Source organism: Bos javanicus, chromosome 20 (genome assembly GCF_032452875.1).
Source record: "Bos javanicus breed banteng chromosome 20, ARS-OSU_banteng_1.0, whole genome shotgun sequence".
Lineage (NCBI taxonomy): Eukaryota > Metazoa > Chordata > Mammalia > Artiodactyla > Bovidae > Bos > Bos javanicus.
In genome coordinates this window covers 16,734,715-16,753,700 of record NC_083887.1, presented here as the reverse complement: position 1 = coordinate 16,753,700, position 18,986 = coordinate 16,734,715, and the positions used below count along the sequence as shown (strand labels likewise).

General features: G+C 36.6%; 1 protein-coding gene across 4 annotated transcripts in view; it reads left to right on the top strand.

Moving 5' to 3' along the window:
• Positions 1-18,986, top strand: part of IPO11 (importin 11) — a 202,837-nt gene that overhangs the window by 123,379 nt on the left and 60,472 nt on the right. For all 4 annotated transcript variants that reach the window (XM_061393442.1, XM_061393443.1, XM_061393444.1 and 1 more), the window contains exons 25-27: positions 6,840-6,935; positions 7,629-7,742; positions 17,137-17,258. In XM_061393442.1, coding sequence (XP_061249426.1) covers positions 6,840-6,935; positions 7,629-7,742; positions 17,137-17,258 — 332 coding nt within the window. The remainder of the gene's footprint in view (positions 1-6,839; positions 6,936-7,628; positions 7,743-17,136; positions 17,259-18,986) is intronic.

Below are 18,986 nucleotides of genomic sequence, written 5' to 3'. Positions count from 1 at the left end.
TGAAATTTAACTCTATTGTATACACCAATTTGAGTTTAGAAATTCTCTTTTTTATCATGGTCTTATCAAGCAGTAGTGAGCCACATTGTTTTATTCACTGTGATAAGCCTTATTTAAGATGGCACACATATCTTTAAGGTATAATTTATTCTGTAATAACTACAGCTAATACTAGCATTTACTGTTTACTACACATTTCTGATCCTCACATAAACCTGTGATGATAGCACTGTTCTCTCCACCATTTTAACAGATGAGAAATTACATCACAAAGAAATAAATACCTTGTCCAGGGTCACCCAGCTAGTAAGTATTAGAACTGTGACATAAACATAGGCTTTCTGACTTCAGAATCTGTGCTCTTAATCACTTTGTATGCTGCGTAAGCCTAAATCCAGAAAATGATTTGAGTGTAAGGCACAAACTAAAAGCCTGCATTTTTCACAGGAACTATAAAAATAATCTGTTTCCAAACTGTATAATCGGAAAGGAGGTGGACAGAAACTAAAATTCAGAAGTTATGTATGTAATAACAAAATGCTGATAAAAATAGTAATAGGGGGTTGGATGATAGGATAGGGGGTACTACAGCTTATTTAGCCACAGAGGAATACTGTGCAACCTTAGAAAGAAATGAAGACAACATCTATATACAGTTTCAGAGTGATTTGAGACTATAAGCAAAGAACAGAGTCCAGAGTTTTCCTGTATTTGAAGAATGCACATAGATAGCAATGGAAAAATAAACCAAATTAATGAAAGTGGTTAAGTAGGGGAAAGAGGGGCAGAGAATGCAAACTGAGAATGCAAACTAAGTCTTTCAGAAAGTACATTTTGTACTTTAGGGGTTGGGGTCATAGAGACGTTTTACATGATTTAAAATAATAAAGTAAAAGCAGTTCTAAAGATTTTTTTAAAAAGGAAACGTTTGAATCTAACTATTACTGTGTTAGTGGCATAAGTCATCTGAGAATATTTCAAGTAACTTTGATACACAGTATTTTATATGTATGTTCCTGGTGAGATATAACGTTAAAACAGAAAGAAACATAAGGAAATTATAAATTGCTTTCAGTATTGTTATCGTTATCAGTAAGATTGGTATTGTTATTTTGAAACCCATGTATGGATATTTTGTACATAACAGTAAGAAGCAGATAAGGTTATTTGAATATCATATTTTTCAATACAAGGGAAGAAGGATGGAACCTTAAAATCAAAGAAGTTACATAAAATGCTGTGGATGGTGACTGCAGCCATGAAATTAAAAGACACTTACTCCTTGGAAGAAAAGCTATGCCAAACCTGTGCTGTGCTGTGCTTACTCACTCAGTCGTGTCCGATTCTTTGTGACCCCATGGACTGTAGCCCGCCAGGCTCCTCTGTCCATGAGGATTCTCCAAGCAAGAATACATGGCAACATGGTGGGTTGCCATGCCCTCCTCCAGGGGATCTTCCCAACCCAAGACAGTGTATTAAAAAGCAGAGACGTCACTTTGCTGATAGAGGTTGATATAGTCAAAGCTGTAGTTTTTCCACTAGGCATGTATGGATGTGAGAGTTGGACCATAAAGAAGGCTGAGTGCCGAAGAATTGATACTTAAACTGTGATCCTGGAGAAGACTCTTGAGAGTTCCTTGATAGCTAGGAGATCAAACCAGTAATCCTAAAGGAAATCAACCCTGAATATTCACTGAAAGGACTGACACTGAAGCTGAAGTGCCAATACTTTGGCCACCTGATGCAAAGAGCCAACTTGGAAAAGACTGTGATGCTAGGAAAGATGGAGGGCAGTTGGAGAAGGAGGTTACAGAAGATGAGATGGTTGGATGGCATCACCAACTCAATGGACATGACTTCAAGCAAATTCAGGATGATAGTGAAGGACAGGGAAGTCTGGCATGCTGCAGTCCATGGGGTCGCAAAGAGTCAGACACAACTTAGTGACCGAACAGCAACAACGTAAAATGCTATAATCTTAAACTGGATTTGGTGAATTATTGGTATATGCTTCTCAGGAAGAGAAATACAGATTTCCTAATTCATGTAAGCCAAGACCTAGGAGCAGTATCAGTCTAGTGACAATGAGCATCTCAGAACCTAGATTAAATACTGCGGTCTATGAATACTGTATCCTGCCACTGGTTGACTCCAGGGCTCAGGTGGGAGGGGCACAAGATAAACTGGGATGATCTCCTTGTGCCAGAAGGAAGAGAAGATGGGATTCTGTCTAAAGAATGCAAGAGTCAACTTGAAGGAGCTCCCACTGACTAGTAAGGGTACAGTTTGAACATGGAAACTAAAATAAGTGCATTAAAACACATGGAACATGTTAAAATCTCTGAGGACATAAGGATTCTGCCCCCCACCCTCCAAGAGGAGTAAGTTACGATTTAAATTCTCTTAATATCTGTAAATTATCTTTTAATAAAACTACCTGTTATTTATTATTGTAGTTGTCTTTAGTATTATTTCCTCTTGGAGATGTTTGGCCATCTAGGTATACATGCATTCTGCTTAAAATATGCAGAGTTGTTTATTACCACTGAAACCACTAGATGCGTTTTTCAAAAATCTTGTTTAGAAGTGAAAGATAGGATTTTGATCATTATGCAAGAACCTTCTTTTCTCACTTTGTTAATAGTCATAATTTGAACTCTATGATTTTTCAGTCACAGCTGCAATAACTTCCCTGAAAAGTGGAGCCTATGTAGTGTCATGAGTGTGAAAATAATATAAGACCATTCCCATATGGATTATCCCACAAGAAAAATTATCTCAGGTTCACTGTGTCTAAAACAAAGCCTCACTATTATTAATGGCATCACAATTGTACCCATTGACCATATGTGAAAATGAGTATTCCCAGATTTCTTCGCTTTTGATCAGCTGTTCCAATTCTTTTCTATATCTAATCAGTTATACTTTCTGAATTTTCTCTTAATTCTGATCCACAGTGCTTGCCTCCAAGTCTGATAATGGCATTTTCCTGTATAATTCTTCAGAAAGGATCTCATAGTTTCTATGGTTCCTAACCTTTTTGATTGCAAAGACTCTTCCATTTTAGTTCTGAAATAAGTGAATCCTTTATACAACAGTAACTTTACCTCTGTGTATAAAGAAAATGCCTAATGGCAGAGAGCTGGATTGTATTGAATGGTACATTTCAATGAATTTATATATTAAAAGTCTTAATATTTAGCATGTGATTACTTTTCCTTTTCTGCACAAACTTCTATAATGTTTGGAGCTAATAAATTTTTTGGTGTAATTTTTTAAGTGCGCTAAATTGTCTGCAACTTCTCTGTTCCACACATTCAGACAGATTGACCCATAGGGGTTTATTATTGTACTTCAGTTTTCTTGAAGAAGTCTCTTTCAGAGTCATGCTGACTTCCCCTACCCGTTTCCCCTCCCCAACTTGAAGCTTCTTTTTATTGTTCTTAGTGTTCTGAAATTTTACAATGATGTGCCTTGATGTAAGTTTATTTCAATTAATAGTACCAGGCACTGCTGGGCCCTTTTAGTCTGAAATGTCTCTTTTAGACCCTTTAAAGAAAATACATTGTCTTCTCCTGGGGTGGGGAGTCCCCATTGGTCAGTTGCCCAAATATGCAGACTTGGGAATATCTGGCAATTTTTTCTTAAGTAGACTTCCAACCAGTGTTATTTTTAGTTTTTCCTTTACTCTCCTTTCCAGAGATTTATGGCTCTGCTAATTCCTGTGGTTTTTGATGAGAAGAGGTAGTTCAGTTCAGTTCAGCTCAGTCACTCAGTCGTGTTCAGCTCTTTGCGACCCCATGGACTGAAGCACTCGTTTTCCCTGTCCATCACCAACTCCTGGAGCTTGCTTAAACTCATGTCCATTGAGTCAGTGATGCCATCCAACCATCTCATCCTCTGTTGTCCCCTTTTCCTCCTGCCTTCAATGTTTCCCAGCATCAGGATCTTTTCTAGTGAGTCAGTTCTTCGCATCAAGTAGCCAAAGTATTGAAGCTTCAGCTTTAGCATCAGTCCTTCCAATGAATATTCAGAACTGATTTCCTTTAGGATGCACTGGTTTGATCCTTTTGCAGTCCAAGGGACTCTCAAGAATCTTTTCCAATACTGTAGTTCAAAAGCATCAATTCTTCGGTGCTCAGCTTTCTTTATGGTCCAACTCTTACATCCCCAATGGTCCAACTCTCACATCCCCAGTGGGCTTCCCTGATGGCTCAGAGGGTAAAGCACCTGCCTGCAATGTGAGAGATGCAGGTTTGATCCCTGGATCGGGAAGATTCCCCTAGAGAAGGAAATGGCAACTCACTCCAGTATTATTGCCTAGAGAATCTCATGGATGGAGGAGCCTGGTAGGCTACAGTCCATGCTGTCTCAAGGAGTCGGACACAACTGAGTGACTTCACTTTCCTTTTTCTTTTCTCACATCCATACATGACTACTGGAAAAACCATGGCTTTGACTAGATGGACCTTTGTCGGCAAAGTAATGTCTCTGCTTTTTAATATGTTCTCTAGGTTTGTTGTAGCTTTTCTTCCTAGGAGCAAGTGTTTTTTTCTTTTTTTTAAGATTTCATGGTGCACTCACCATCTACAGAGATTTTGGAGCCCAAGAAAATAGTCTGTCACTGTTTCTGTTGTTTCCCCATCTATTTGCCATGAAGTGATGGGACGGGATGCCATGATCTTCGTTTTTCGAATGTAGAGTTTTAAGCCAGCTTTTTCACTCTCCTCAAGAGGCTCCTTAGTTCCTCTTCGCTTTCTGCCGTAAGTGTGGTGTCATCTGCATATCTGAGGTTATTGATATTTCTCCTGGCAATCTTGATTCCAGCTTGAGCTTCATCCAGCGCAGCATTTCACATGTGTACTCTGCATATAAGTTAAATAAGCAGGGTGACAATATACAGCCTCTATGTACTCCTTTCCCAGTTTAGAACCAGTCTGTTGTTCCATGTCCATTTGTAACTGTTGCTTCTTGACCTGCATACAGGTTTCTCAGGAGGCAGGTAAGGTGGTCTGGTATTCCCATCTCTTGAAGAATTTGTAGGGAGAAGATAAATTTGATACACATCGAGTTGCTCTTGGCTTTCTGTATTGCAGCCTTAGGTTTCAGCTTTCTCTCATCTGATAAGTCAGTTACTTCTTGAATTTCTTTTTTTTGTACCTTCCAGTATTCATCTCTCATTCCTTTTGTCCTTTTACAATTATTCCTCCTCCCTTTAAAATCTTCCTACTCTAATTTTAGTGGGGTTTTAGGAAGGTAAAGGGGGTCCAGCAGTCAGCAGATGGCCTTACTTTCCATTCCTGGATAAAATTTCTAGTGACATCTACCTCTGGGTAGCTTATTTACACCTTTCCCCCTCTTTATTCTGAGTCTGATTTTTTTTGACAAAACTTACTGAGGTCAGATTTAATTATGTTATGAATCTCATCATTTCCTGTGGCTTTTAATCATAAACTGTGATATCTTTTTTTTTTTTTTTCCCAGTATCTCTTAGTAGATAGCATAGTGTTCGGCCCACAGTAAAAGTTTTTGTATTTTTAAAGTTTTCGACATTCCGTTTGTCTCATGGACAAAAAAAAAATCTTGTCATTCATTGTATTATTTGCTTACCTTGAGAATGTTTTGAAATGCACAAGGTGTATTTGGTTGTCACTGTATTGGGAGCATGCAATTGGTACATAATGAGCAGAGATCAGAGATGCTTAAAACCCTTTGATAGGTGGAATATTCCTGCAGAGTAAATACTTGTCCCACGGGGAATGCCAGTAGTCAGTCCTGAGAACCATTGCTGGACGCTCTTCAGGGAAGCCCACCTCTCTGCCTTGAGATTGGCACTTGCCTGCAACCCTCTCAGATGGTGCCTTTGTTCATTCTTACCCCTCAGGCAGTGGGACCAGAAGGGTGGGCATTTCTTATTGATCCTCGCTGCTGCTTTCTGACCACTGCCTTCCTCACTCCCTGCACCCCAACTCCTGCCCGGCAAAACAAAAATCCCAGCCCCGTTTGAATTTCATGCTGTATTTGTTTTAGAAGGAACCCATCTCACTCGTATAAAAGAACTTTATGTTTTAAATTTTCGCATGTCACAATCAGTGTGCATGCTTAATAGTCTGTATGATTGTATTATAAATACAATAAGATTATTTCTCATTTAATAAATACCGAGTTTATATGCATTCGTTTTCCATCCAGTTGACTGATAAATTAAAAGTGCAGGTTTCAGGGCACCCAAAGCCGGTGCTCTGTGATAAGCTGGAAGGATAGGGTGGGGAGGGAGGTGCAAGGGGGGTTCAGGATGGAGGGGACACATGTTTACCTATGGCCGATTTATACTGATGTATGGCGAAAACCATCACAATATTGTGAAGTAATTTTCCTCCAATTAAAATAAGTAAATAAAATTTTTAAATGTAGGCTTCGTTTTGTATAGAGAGTATAGTTGTTACTAATTTCACTTTTCACTATTAGAATACTTTTAAAATGCCTTTTGCCTCTATTAGACCATAAATTTTAAACAAATACGAGACATTAAGCAAGTATCATTAAACATTTTGTAAGGGTTGTTTGTTTAAAATGCAAAGATAAGAAGTACAGTTATCAGAATGTGATTAATTATAATTCTATGTGAACTATATAGCTGTGTCTAAATATTATATCCTTAAAATTGAATTGTAATTTTTAATGGACTATCTTATAGAAGTGTGTCTAGTGTCAGGATAATGAATATTTCATGTGTTTGTATGTATGTGTATTTAAGATATTGTTTTCTTTACCTGTGTTTTGTATAAAGCATTGACTTGAATTACTAAGCATTACCATTGTGTCATTTTGGTTTTTAGGTTGTGGAAAATGCCCTTAAGGTGAACCCAGTATTAGGTCCGCAAATGTTTCAACCAATTCTACCCTGTATTTTCAGAGGTATTATAGAAGGGGAGGTAAGATTTTTCTTAATCTTCTAATGTTAATGCTAGATTCTAGGGTTCTATTTTACTTATTCTTTGGAAAATTACTTCTTATTCATTGTTAGATACAAAAAGGACTTACTGTTTGATTATTTTGCAGTAAATTACCTCAATTTCAGGGCAGTTATACAGCTTTGCTGTTTCTGTCTCTACATAGGAAAGTATGAATTTCCTTTGCTATCTCATGTCTTTCACTCATACACATGTGTGTTCATACACAAACATGTTAAGCATAGGAACGGGAAAAATAGTGCTAGTTTTGTTACATAAAACTAGGTAATGTATGAAATATATGAAAATACTGGTTTTCTTCTAACTTAAGCTCTTTAATAGACTCTAAATATATATGTTAGGAGCTTTTAAAGTAATATAAATGTGTAAGTATGCCATTGATAAATATTCTTTCTTTGTTCCTCTCTTTATTATATACATACATATATAATCCATAAAAATATGTACATAATACGTATATATTACCTTGTGAGACATATATATTTAGTAAGTTAGTTAGAACTCAACAATATTGGCAGTTCATTCTAAAGAAGCAGTATAAAGAAGAATATTATTTCATATCCCTGTTGATTGTTACTTTGTCAATGATTATTTATTATTGTTTATACTTGTACCATAACACAGTTTTAAATATGCTGTATTTTAATTGCACAGAGATATCCTGTAGTAATGTCAACATATCTCGGAGTTATGGGTCGAGTCCTGCTACAAAACACTAGTTTTTTTTCTTCACTTCTTAATGAGATGGCACATAAATTTAATCAAGAGGTAAGAATTTATGTACTTAAATTAAAGAAAATCTTTATCCAAATAAAGTTTCAAAAAAATTTGGTGAAATAATGAGTCTATAAAAAAAACCTTGAAGTATTTAAATTTTATTTTTTTATTGCCTGAATCAAATTTTATTATTATGTTCAAGAATACAAAATGAAGTCATACATAGTTGAATCATTCATGGAATTGCTTTCAACAAGCATGATCTTGAAATAAGTATTTTTGTTATTTTAAATCTTTAATAACCTATGCCATACGATAATTTGGGAAAAAGAAGAAAGAGGAATCTGTGAGTGGCAATTTGAAACTTAAATGTTGTTATCTCTCAAAATAGACAATGTTATTCTACTTAACTATAGGATAGAATTTTGATTTGTTTATGGTTGTAGTTTTTGTTACCTCATACATAAAATGAAGGAAAAGGCAATGGCAACCCACTCCAGTACTTATGCCTGGAAAATCCCATGGACGGAGGAGCCTGGTAGGCTGCAGTCCATGGGGTTGCTAGAGTCGGACACGACTGATCGACTTCACTTTCACTTTTCACTTTCATGCATTGGAGAAGGAAATGGCAGCCCACTCCAGTGTTCTTGCCTGGAGAATCCCAGGGACGGGGAAGCCTGGTGGGCTGCCGTCTCTGGGGTCGCACAGAGTCGGACACGACTGAAGCGACTTAGCAGCAGACATAAAATGAAACAGGACTACTTTACATACAGTCATGTACTACCTTTGTTTCATTTCTTTAATGAACTTGTTCTTAATGTCACGCTGTGTTTCTATCATCATTACTGTAGGAAATGACCTTTTCAGCAAAGTTTATTAAAAACATACTAAATTGAAACCAATCACCTGAGTAAGTTTGGAATAGGTTCTTCAATGAGTTGGTTACTTGAGACTACATGTATTATAGTAAAATATGATTTTTATGTCTTAAGTGATTAATCTGTTAAGGTTTATAAAATGTAGAAGGTAGAATGTACTTGACTGATATCTCTAGAATGGAGGGGCAATTTGTGAAAAATTTAGGTTTGTGGCTGAAACAGATATTTCCGTTTCCACTTTTAATGAAAATCCAGAGTAAGGAAGTGCAAATTGTAGAATGTATGTTAGTTTTTACAGAATTAGACTAACCTAATTAGAGAACCTAGACTTCATTTTGATGAATAGACAGGTCAGATTTTTCATTAGCTTCATTAAATTTAGCTGTGATGGAATAATGTTAAAAGTTTAAAGAGTGTGTTCAGTTGAGTTCAGCAAAATCTGTTGAGTGATCTTAGTAATAACTATACATTTTTTGTATTATTTTAAATCCTCACAACAACCCAAGGAGGTAATAATATTTTTATATCTATCTCACACCTGAGAAAGTTGCGACTTGGAGAGATTTGGTGACTTGGTCACGTTTCCAAAGCTAGTAAGTGATGGAATTGATATGCACACCCCAGTAACCTCACTTCATCTCAGTGACCACGTTCTGCTGCCTCCTGTACATCCTGAAATAGGCACTTCTCCACTGTATACTGGAGACACTTGGTTTGACAAGCTTGATTTTTAAAGGGAGAGAGTACTTAACAGGCCATTTTGTAATGTTATTATAAGTCCTATGTTAGAACTATGTCCAGTATGCTGTGGGAAGTGAAAAGATACTGTTAAATTTTTTCCCTAGTGTTTTTTTTTCCTTCTGATAAGATACACATAGCATAAAATTTACCATCTTACCTATTTTCAAGTATGCAGGTCAGTGGTATTTAACATAATAATGTACAATCTTCATCACCATCCATCTCCATAACTCTTTCAGACTTATAAAACTTGAACCTCTGTACTCATAAAACAATAACTTCTCGTTACCCTCTCCCTGTAGCCCCTGGAAACACCATGCTACTTTTTATGTCTGTGATTTTTGACTACTCTAAATACCTCATACAAGTGGAATCTTAAAATATTTGTCTTTTCGTGACTAACGTATCACTTTAAGCCTAATATTCTGAAAGTTCATGGTGTGTGCGTGCTTAGTCGTGTCTGACTCTTTGCCACCCCATGGACTGTAGCCCTCCAGGCTCCTCTGTCTGTGGGATTCTCCAGCCAAGAATATTGGAATGGGTTGCCATTTCCTTCTCCAGAGATCTGAACGTTCATAGTATTGTAGAGTATGTCAGAATTCCTTTCCTTTTTAAGGCTGAGTAATATTCCATGGGGGGTGTGTGTGTGTGTGTGTGTGTGTGTGTGTGTATAATGTTATTATAAGATAATGGCTGTACTTCCCTATGTTATACAGTATGTGCTGCTGTTTATCTCTGACACATTTTGAGTTGAATTTTGTATATGGTATGAGGTAAGGATCCAGCTTCATTATTTTGCATATGGTTATTCACTTTTTACAGTGCCATTTGTTGAAAAGATTGTCCTTTCCTCATTGAATGATCTTGGCACTCTTGTCAAAAATCGTTCAATCATTTATGCAAGGGTTTATTTCTGGGCTGTCTATTCTATTCCATCGATCTATATGTCTACTTTTGTCAAAAATATTTTGACTTGTCAAAAATATCACATAATTTTGATTACTAAACCTTTGTAATGCATGTTGAAATTCAAAAGTGTGAGTCCTGTGGCTTTTTTCATCTTTTCAGAGATGATTTTGTCTATTCAGGATCCTTTGAGATTCTTGATGAACTTTAGGATGGCCTTTTCTGTTTCTACAAAGAAAAGATATCATTGAGATTTTGATAGAGATTGCATTGAAACTGTAGATTGCTTTGAGGAGCCGTTGTTTAGTCGCTCAGTCATGTCCGACTATTCGTGACCCGATGGACTGCAGCACGCCAGGCTTCCCTGTCCTTCACTGTCCCTGGAGTTTGATCAAACTCGTGTCCTTTGAGTCATTGATGCTATCCAACCATCTTGTCCTCTGATGCCCCCTTCTCCTCCTACCTTCAATCTTTCCCAGCATCAGGGTCTTTTCCAATGAGTTGGCTCTTTGCATCAGGTGGCCAGTGTATTTGAGCTTCAACTTCAGCATCAGTCCTTTCAGTGAATATTCAGGACTGATTTCCTTTAGGATTGCTGGTTGGATCTCCTTGCAGTCCAAGGGACTCTCAAGAGTCTTCTCCACCACCACAGTTCAAAAGCATCAATTCTTCGGCACTCAGCTTTCTTTATGATCCAACTCTCACATCCATACATGACTATTGGGAAAACCATAGCTTCGACTAGACGGACCATTGTTGACAAAGTAATGTCTCTGCTTTTTAATATGCTGTCTAGGTTTGTTGTAGCTTTTTTCTAAGGAGCAAGCATCGTTTTATTTCATGGCTGCAGTCACCATCCACAGTGATTTTGGAGCCCAAGAAAATAAAGTCTGTCACTGTTTCCATTGTTTCCCCATCTATTTGCCATGAAGTGATGGGATGGGATGCCATGATCTTCGTTTTTTGAGTGTCGAGTTTTAAGCCAGCTTTTTCACTCTCCTCTTTCACCTTCATCAAGAGGCTCTTTAATTCTTCTTTGCTTTCTGCCGTAAGTGTGGTGTCTTCTGCATATTGGAAGTTATTGATATTTCTCCTGGCAATCTTGATTCCAGCTTGAGCTTCATGCAGCCCAACATTTCTCATGATGTACTCTGCATATAAGTTAAATAAGCAGGGTGACAATATACAGCCTCAATGCACTCCTTTCCAATCTTGAACCAGTCCATTGTTCCATGTCTGGCCTACCTGTTGCTTCTTAACTTGCATATGGGTTTCTCAGGAGGCATGTAAGATGGTCTGGTATTCCCATCTTTTCCAGAATTTTCCACAGTTTGTTGTGATCTACACAGTCAAAGGCTGTAGCTTAGTCAATGAAGCAGATGTTTTTTCTGGAATTCTCTTGCTTTTTCTATGATCCAGTAGATGTATTGACATTTCTTAATATTGTCTTGGAATCCATGAATGTGGGATATGTTTTTATGTATTAATTTCTTAATAGGAAATGTTTAGTATTTTTTGTTATATGTCTTTCACCTCCTTGGTTAATTCCTAAGCATTTTATTCTTTTTGATGGTAATATAAATGGAATTGTTTTCGTACTATCTTTGTTAGATTGGTCACTGTTTATGTATAGAAATGCAACTGACTTTTGTTTGTTGACTTCATATTTTTTAATTTTATTTTATTTTTAAACTTTACAATATTGTATTAGTTTTGCCAAATATCAAAATGAATCTGCCACAGGTATACCTGTGTTCCCCATCCTGAACCCTCCTCCCTCCTCCCTCCCCATACCCTCCCTCTTGGTCGTCCCAGTGCACCAGCCCCAAGCATCCAGTATCGTGCATCGAACCTGGACTGGCGACTCGTTTCATACATGATATTATACATGTTTCAATGCCATTCTCCCAAATCTCCCCACCCTCTCCCTCTCCCACAGAGTTCTATAAGACTGATCTATACATCAGTGTCTCTTTTGCTGTCTCGTACACAGGGTTATTGTTACCATCTTTCTAAATTCCATATATATGCGTTAGTATACTGTATTGGTGTTTTTCTTTCTGGCTTACTTCACTCTGTATAATAGGTTCCAGTTTCATCCATCTCATTAGAACTGATTCAAATGTATTCTTTTAAATGGCTGAGTAATACTCCATTGTGTATATGTACCACAGCTTTCTTATCCATTCATCTGCTGATGGACATCTAGGTTGCTTCCATGTCCTGGCTATTATAAACAGTGCTGCAATGAACATTGGGGTACACGTGTGTTGACTTCATACTTTGCTACTTTGCTGAATTTATATATTCTCAGTTTTTTTGGTGGTATCTTTGGGACTTTCTATATATAAGAACATATCATACATAAAACATAATAATTTTGCTTCTTCCTTTGCAGTTTTGATGCTTTTTATTTCTTTTGCTTGTCTATTTGTTCTGGCTAGAACATCCAATACTGTGTTGAATAGAAGTGGTAAAATTTGGCATCCTTGCCTTGTTCTTGGCAAAATAGAAATAATGACCTGTGGCAGGTGCTGGTGCTGCTTCAGCTTGTTGACAGTATGAAGGATTGGAGAGAGATGTTATAGGGTCAGACTTACTTCTGTCACTGTAGTAAGAGCACTGGCTTTTCATGGGACACTTATTTTTTTTCACTTTTCAATGTGAAGAAAAAATGTTTTTCACAAAGAATTGGCCAAAAATTGTCAAGCCATCATGTTTTGAGTCTATAGACTATGTGAATGAAAGAGAATGTAATATTACTGTCGTTCAAATGGCTACTGTTGATTGTGAGCCGTTTTAAAGGACATCAGAATTAAATAGGACTAGGACTGATGCTCAGAGAAGGCAATGGCATCCTACTCTAGTACTCTTGCTTGGAAAATCCCACAGATGGAGGAGCCTGGTAGGCTGCAGTCCATGGGGTCGCGAAGAGTCGGACACGACTGAGTGACTTCCCTTTCACTTTTCACTTTCATGCATTGAAGAAGGAAATGGCAACCCACTCCAGTGTTCTTGCCTGGAGAATCCCAGGGCTGCCGTCTCTGGGGTTGCACAGAGTCGGACACGACTGAAGTGACTTAGCAGCAGCAGCAGCAGGATTGATGGTAAAGCTGAAACTCCAGTACTTTGGCCACCTCATGAAAAGAGTTGACTCATTGGAAAAGACTCTGATGCTGGGAGGGATTGGGGGCAGGAGGAGAAGGCGACGACAGAGGATGAGATGGCTGGATGGCATCACCAACTCGATGGACATGAGTTTCGGTGAACTCTGGGAGTAGGTGATGGACAGGGAGGCCAGGCATGCTGCAATTCATGGGGTCGTAAAGAGTCGGACACGACTGAGCGACTGAACTGAACTGAACTGAGGAAAATGAGTTCCAGTAAATCCAGATAGCTTTGAACAAGCAAAGATGTTGCAGAAGGGTTTGTCTCGTCTAAACATTTGAAAACAGTTGTCAGATAGTAGAGAAAACCAAGTTAATTAGGAGTGATTTTATATTTTTAGGTAAGAAGTTGGGTTCATTGTAGTGCACCTGCTTAGTCCATCTCTAAGCATTTGCTAATCAAAGCCTTTCAGAGTTGTTTTCTGTCTTGAATGAAGAATACTTTGTAGACTAAAACCTAATTCAGTTTAGAGCCTGGAGTATTGAAGAATGGTGCTTTTGCTGTAGGGAAATTTGCTAGAAAATGACGGTATTTGTAGGCCCCTTTTCTCTTTAGACTTCCTTTTTCTTCCAAGGGATAGCATCTTTCTTCTTGTAAACACTTGTTGTGGAATTCAGGATTGGGGGAAGGGCTTTGGGGATTATGGTTTTTCACCACTCAGCATCTTGATTTTCATTTAGATCATGTAATTTTAATTTGTTTCTCACCTTGTCTTCCCCCTGTTCTTGATGCCTGAGTTGGGACTTCTCAGAATTTATTTTTGCAGATACTGAATCTTTGTACTCCCATAGGAGTGGGGGTGGTGATCTGGAAGTTTCTAATTGTTCCTTATACAGATTCTCAGCTAGTTTTCCTGTATTTGAGCTCTATGCCTCTGTCTTCTTTGTGGCTTGATAATTGCAAGATTCTGAGAAACAAGTCTGTTTGCATTAGACTGTTTTTCCCCTGGCAAGCAGTTTGTTTCCAGGCTTTTTTGTTCTGCTAAGTCACTTACTAAGCACTCTTTCATCCACTTGGCCATCTTCTGAGAAGTTGTTGCCTTCTTTACCAGTTGTAGTTTCTTCTCTCTTATAGACCATGTGGGGTTATTTGTTTGCTTTTTATATTTATTTACTCTCATTTTAGTGGAATTTCAGAGGGAGTGAGCAAATGTTCAGTGCTAAACTAAAATTGTTTTCACAGTGTCAGTATGCTTCTAGGGTAAATAACTTTTTTCCAAAGATTCAATAAGTTGTTTGTAGCTGAGTAATTGGAATAATATCTGTTTATCTTTCTACAAAACTGAGACTGAATTATACCTTGAGTATTTTGTTGTTTTCTAGAAATGTTATCATCTTACTCTTTCTGGCAATACCCTTTAATTTAGACTTTGTAAATTTGGGGGGAGGAGTGAAATATTTTGATAACATACTTCAATTCTATAAATTTTTCATCTTAAGGAGATGACTTTCTTCAAGACCTGCCACTTAGATTATTTTCCCCTTAATCTGTTTTAAGTGTTTGACTTGAAATAACACATATCTTTATGATTCTGCAGAGATTGAAGATACTTTTTTATTTCCACAAGATGAATGATTTTTCATGAAATCTTATGTAAAAATGACATTTTATTGCTTGAATAGCAGCTGCTATGAAGGTTAGATTAAGAAGACAACATTTAAAAAAGATCACTATTTGCATAAACATTTTATTCTGTTCCTGCAGGGAATATAATTATATAAAACTAGTTAATTCTTACAGAAAGCATAAATCATATTCTTTAAAGTTATAAAAGCGATAGAACCAGTCAGAAATAATTTTTTTCTTTCTACAATGGGTATTTATTTAATTGTGGTATCTTTAGCATGACCTGCCAGGGTAGATTCTGGCATATGTTATCAAAGTAGAGAAATCTCATCATCTTTTTATTATGCTGCTTAAGAAATACTTTAATTTTAGAAATTAATAGTTCTCTGCAATACTGCAGAATTTGTTTGCCTCCTGATTCACTATAACTAGTCATCAATATTTGTTACAGTTGTCTTATTTCTGTTTTTATTATGTGCTATTGTTATAATAGAGCAAATAAGTGTAAGTTATAAATAGTATTAGACCATAGAGATGTCTGTCTCTGCTGATTACATCTTCATTTCAACCACATGTTACTCTAGTTTTACTTGTATATATTAGATTTTAGTAACTTGATACTTTCTTTTGTATGGTTATGCTTTGTTTTTAAAATCTTGCTTACTTGATATTAATTGCAGTAAATCTGTAAAGCATCTGAGCCATTCGTTTCCAAATTAAGTGAACATTGAAGACACATGGTATAAATCAGCAGTTACTAGACTGTATTGCTTCATGGTGCCCTTAATGTGTTAGTAACATTTTCACAATGCCTCTAGAGTAAATATCTAACTGTTCTTTTGATTACGTAATCCAAACAACTTAATTTGTATTCATGTCCTTATAACTTTGTATCTATTGAAAATTATACACAAATACTCTCTATTTCCTTCTTAAATAGCCACAGTTACTGATTAGTGGAATGTGAATGGCCATTGGGCACTACCAAGATTCTTAAACCTTAGTTTCAGGTTGGACACCTCCACTTTCATCTCCTGTTCTACCTTGACTTTTTGGTAGTACTATGCAAAGATAGGAAGTCATTGAAAGGAATGTAATGTTAAAACTGGGAACTATATTTGAACTAGTAGTTCTTGCAGTAATCGACAGATGTCACTGTGTTTCTCTGAATAATTTTAAATAACTTTGAGTTCACTGTGGCATCTTAGGACACAGCACCCCGTTTGGGGAGCTCAAGTATAAATGATCGTCTTGAACTAGTAAGTGTTCACTTGTCTGTTTATTATCTTTTAAACTGTTGGAAAAAAAGTATTGAAGCATTTCTTGGAAAAATGTAGAAGCACAAAAGTAGGAAAGTATGGGAACTCAAGGTTGATCTTATGTTACTAAAATCTGTGAAGTACAGATTTTGGTATTAAATGCACTTTTTAAAAGGTGTGAGAAGTGTACAAATGTTTATAAGCAAACCTGAGACCCACTTCCAATCTACACAGTGAGTATACTTGGTCGTGTTTCATTATATAGATTCTACCTATGCATTAGTTAGGGTTCTTCAGCAAAACAGAGCCAGTTCTGTGTGTATGTAGAGAGATGGAGAGAATATACACACATACAGTTGCGCACACATGAGAAGCGGACATGGATATTAAAGGAATTGGCTCATATGGTTGATTGCAAGGACTAGCAATTTCTAATTTTGTGGGGCAGGCTGAAAATAAAAACTTGGGCAGGATTTCTGTGTTACATTCTTGAGACAGGGTTTCTTCTATTTATAGGAAACCTTAGTTTTTTCTCAAGGCTTTCATCTGATTGAATGACACTGTACTCACATTATCTAGGGTAATCTACTTAATGTCAGGTCATTGCAAATGTAATCATATCTGCAAAATACTTTCATGGCAGCATCTAGACTAGCATTTGACCAAACAAGTGGACCCTTAGCCTAGATAAGTTGAGCAAGTCTATTTGGCACTCAGTTAATTGGCTCTCAAGATTAATTAGATTCCATTTCTGATTTTGCTCATTTTTTTCCCCCAGCTCACAGGTTGCCCCACATTCTTGTATTCCAATTCTGTGGTTTGTTGGAATTGTACTTTAACCTTTTTTATGAGGCTTTTGCCTTTAACAGTACTTATAAGTAAAGAGCATTTCAAATATTTTGAGATGCCTCCTGGTCTTTTTTTCAGATGGACCAGCTTTTGGGAAATATGATTGAAATGTGGGTTGATCGCATGGACAATATTACCCAGCCTGAAAGAAGAAAACTTTCAGCCTTGGCTTTGCTTTCTCTTCTGCCATCTGATAATAGGTGAGGAAATGTTTACTTAAAATTTGTTTTGTTAAAGCATCAAAGAAGTATTAGCACTGTTTTGGCTATTGGTATTGCTGTGTATTGCTGGGCAGTGCTGTTTTATGCATATGTATGCTAATTTTTTTAGTTGATAACCAACCAGGTGTTGATCTGGATCTAAAAAGGTGGGAATGGTGGGCATTACAGTTTAATTTGTTGGTGTTCATTTTACCAATTTATTTCATTTTTGTCTGAATTCCCATTTTAAAAAATAACCAAATTTTATTAGATTTAATTTTAGGTCCTTGTTTTATATAAATATATTAGATAAATAATATTTCAATGTCAGTAACACTTCATAAAGTGTATTATCCTCCTAGTAATTCAGTAGTTTGTTACATAATTGTTAATTTTGGATTATCTCTAAAGAAGCTTACAAGTTATTTTTTTCTCCTTACATAGATGAAGTCATTATATTATATTTTCCAAACTTTATTAAAATCCTCATTTCCATAAAGCAAATACAAAATGCTTTGATTTGGGGCATTTAAAGAAGAGTAATTTTTTTTTTTTTTGCCTTTATCCCTGTCTTTGTTTGGCATTATATTTCTTTTTGGGGTATTTTTAATTTTAGAAGTATAAAAGCAGGCCTTAAGACTTCATGTTGTAGGAGAAGAATAATATACTAAATTTTTTTGTCTTAGAGAATTTTTATAGTACCTGTATCCTAGTGATAAATTAGTGAAATAAGTGCAGTTAGCTTTAGAAAATCTTTTTAAAAATTTATTATTATTTCTGGTATAGTAGTTTGAATTAAGAACACAGATGATTATTTAGTCCTCACATCATAATAATATCATATGCTATTGTATGTTATTATAAAAATAGATAATAATCTTTGAGCCCTTTTACTGTTACCTGAAAACTGGGTTTACCTTTTGGTGAGTGTCCAGCCAAAAGATACAACCAAGTCAAAGACTGGGAGAATGAAGGATTTAGTACTTGAAACAAGTAAGGCGAGTACCAGGGATCTTTCCCAGTGCAGTGTCTCCATGAACAGCAACTTTTGGGAAGCTTTAAGCTCCCGGTACATGCATAATTATGAAGGGGCATGGGTAGTCCACAGAGTCCAAGCTTTGGTTGATTGAAGTCACGAGGGTCGGTAAAGATGAACATCATCATTTCTTAGTTTCCAGTTGATCAGGAGGTTTAATGCCTGGGAAGTTTAAATTCTGCAAAACTGCTCAGGAAAGTGTTTCATACTATTCTTTACTGTTGAAACAGACCTGTGAGTTTTTACAGCTGATTTGTTATGTTTGCTACTTCTCTTGCTTGATAGCAGTTTGTTCTTTTGTTCCCTTAAAATCATTATTATTAAATCCTTCTCAGTGTTACGCATTGTAGCCAGGCTTAGATTACAAAATGGCATAGGCCAAAAATGGCTTCTCTTATATCAAGAAAGCCATGCCTCATTCTGTTTCTCTAGGGACCCCCTACCTTATATGCTTGTTATATTACCATTTGCCTTATATTTCGCTAAGTACTTTACATTTATGTCTCATTTAATCTTTAAACAGTCCTGAGTTAAAGACATAATTGTCTTGTTTTTATAGAGCAAAGAAATAACTTAAAAATGTTAAATAACTTGCTTAGGGTCTGGTAAGTGGCATGTCAAAGGGAAGATTCTGACCTTGGGTGGTTGATGCCAGAGCTTGCTCTTTTAACTCCCAGGTGGATGTACACAAG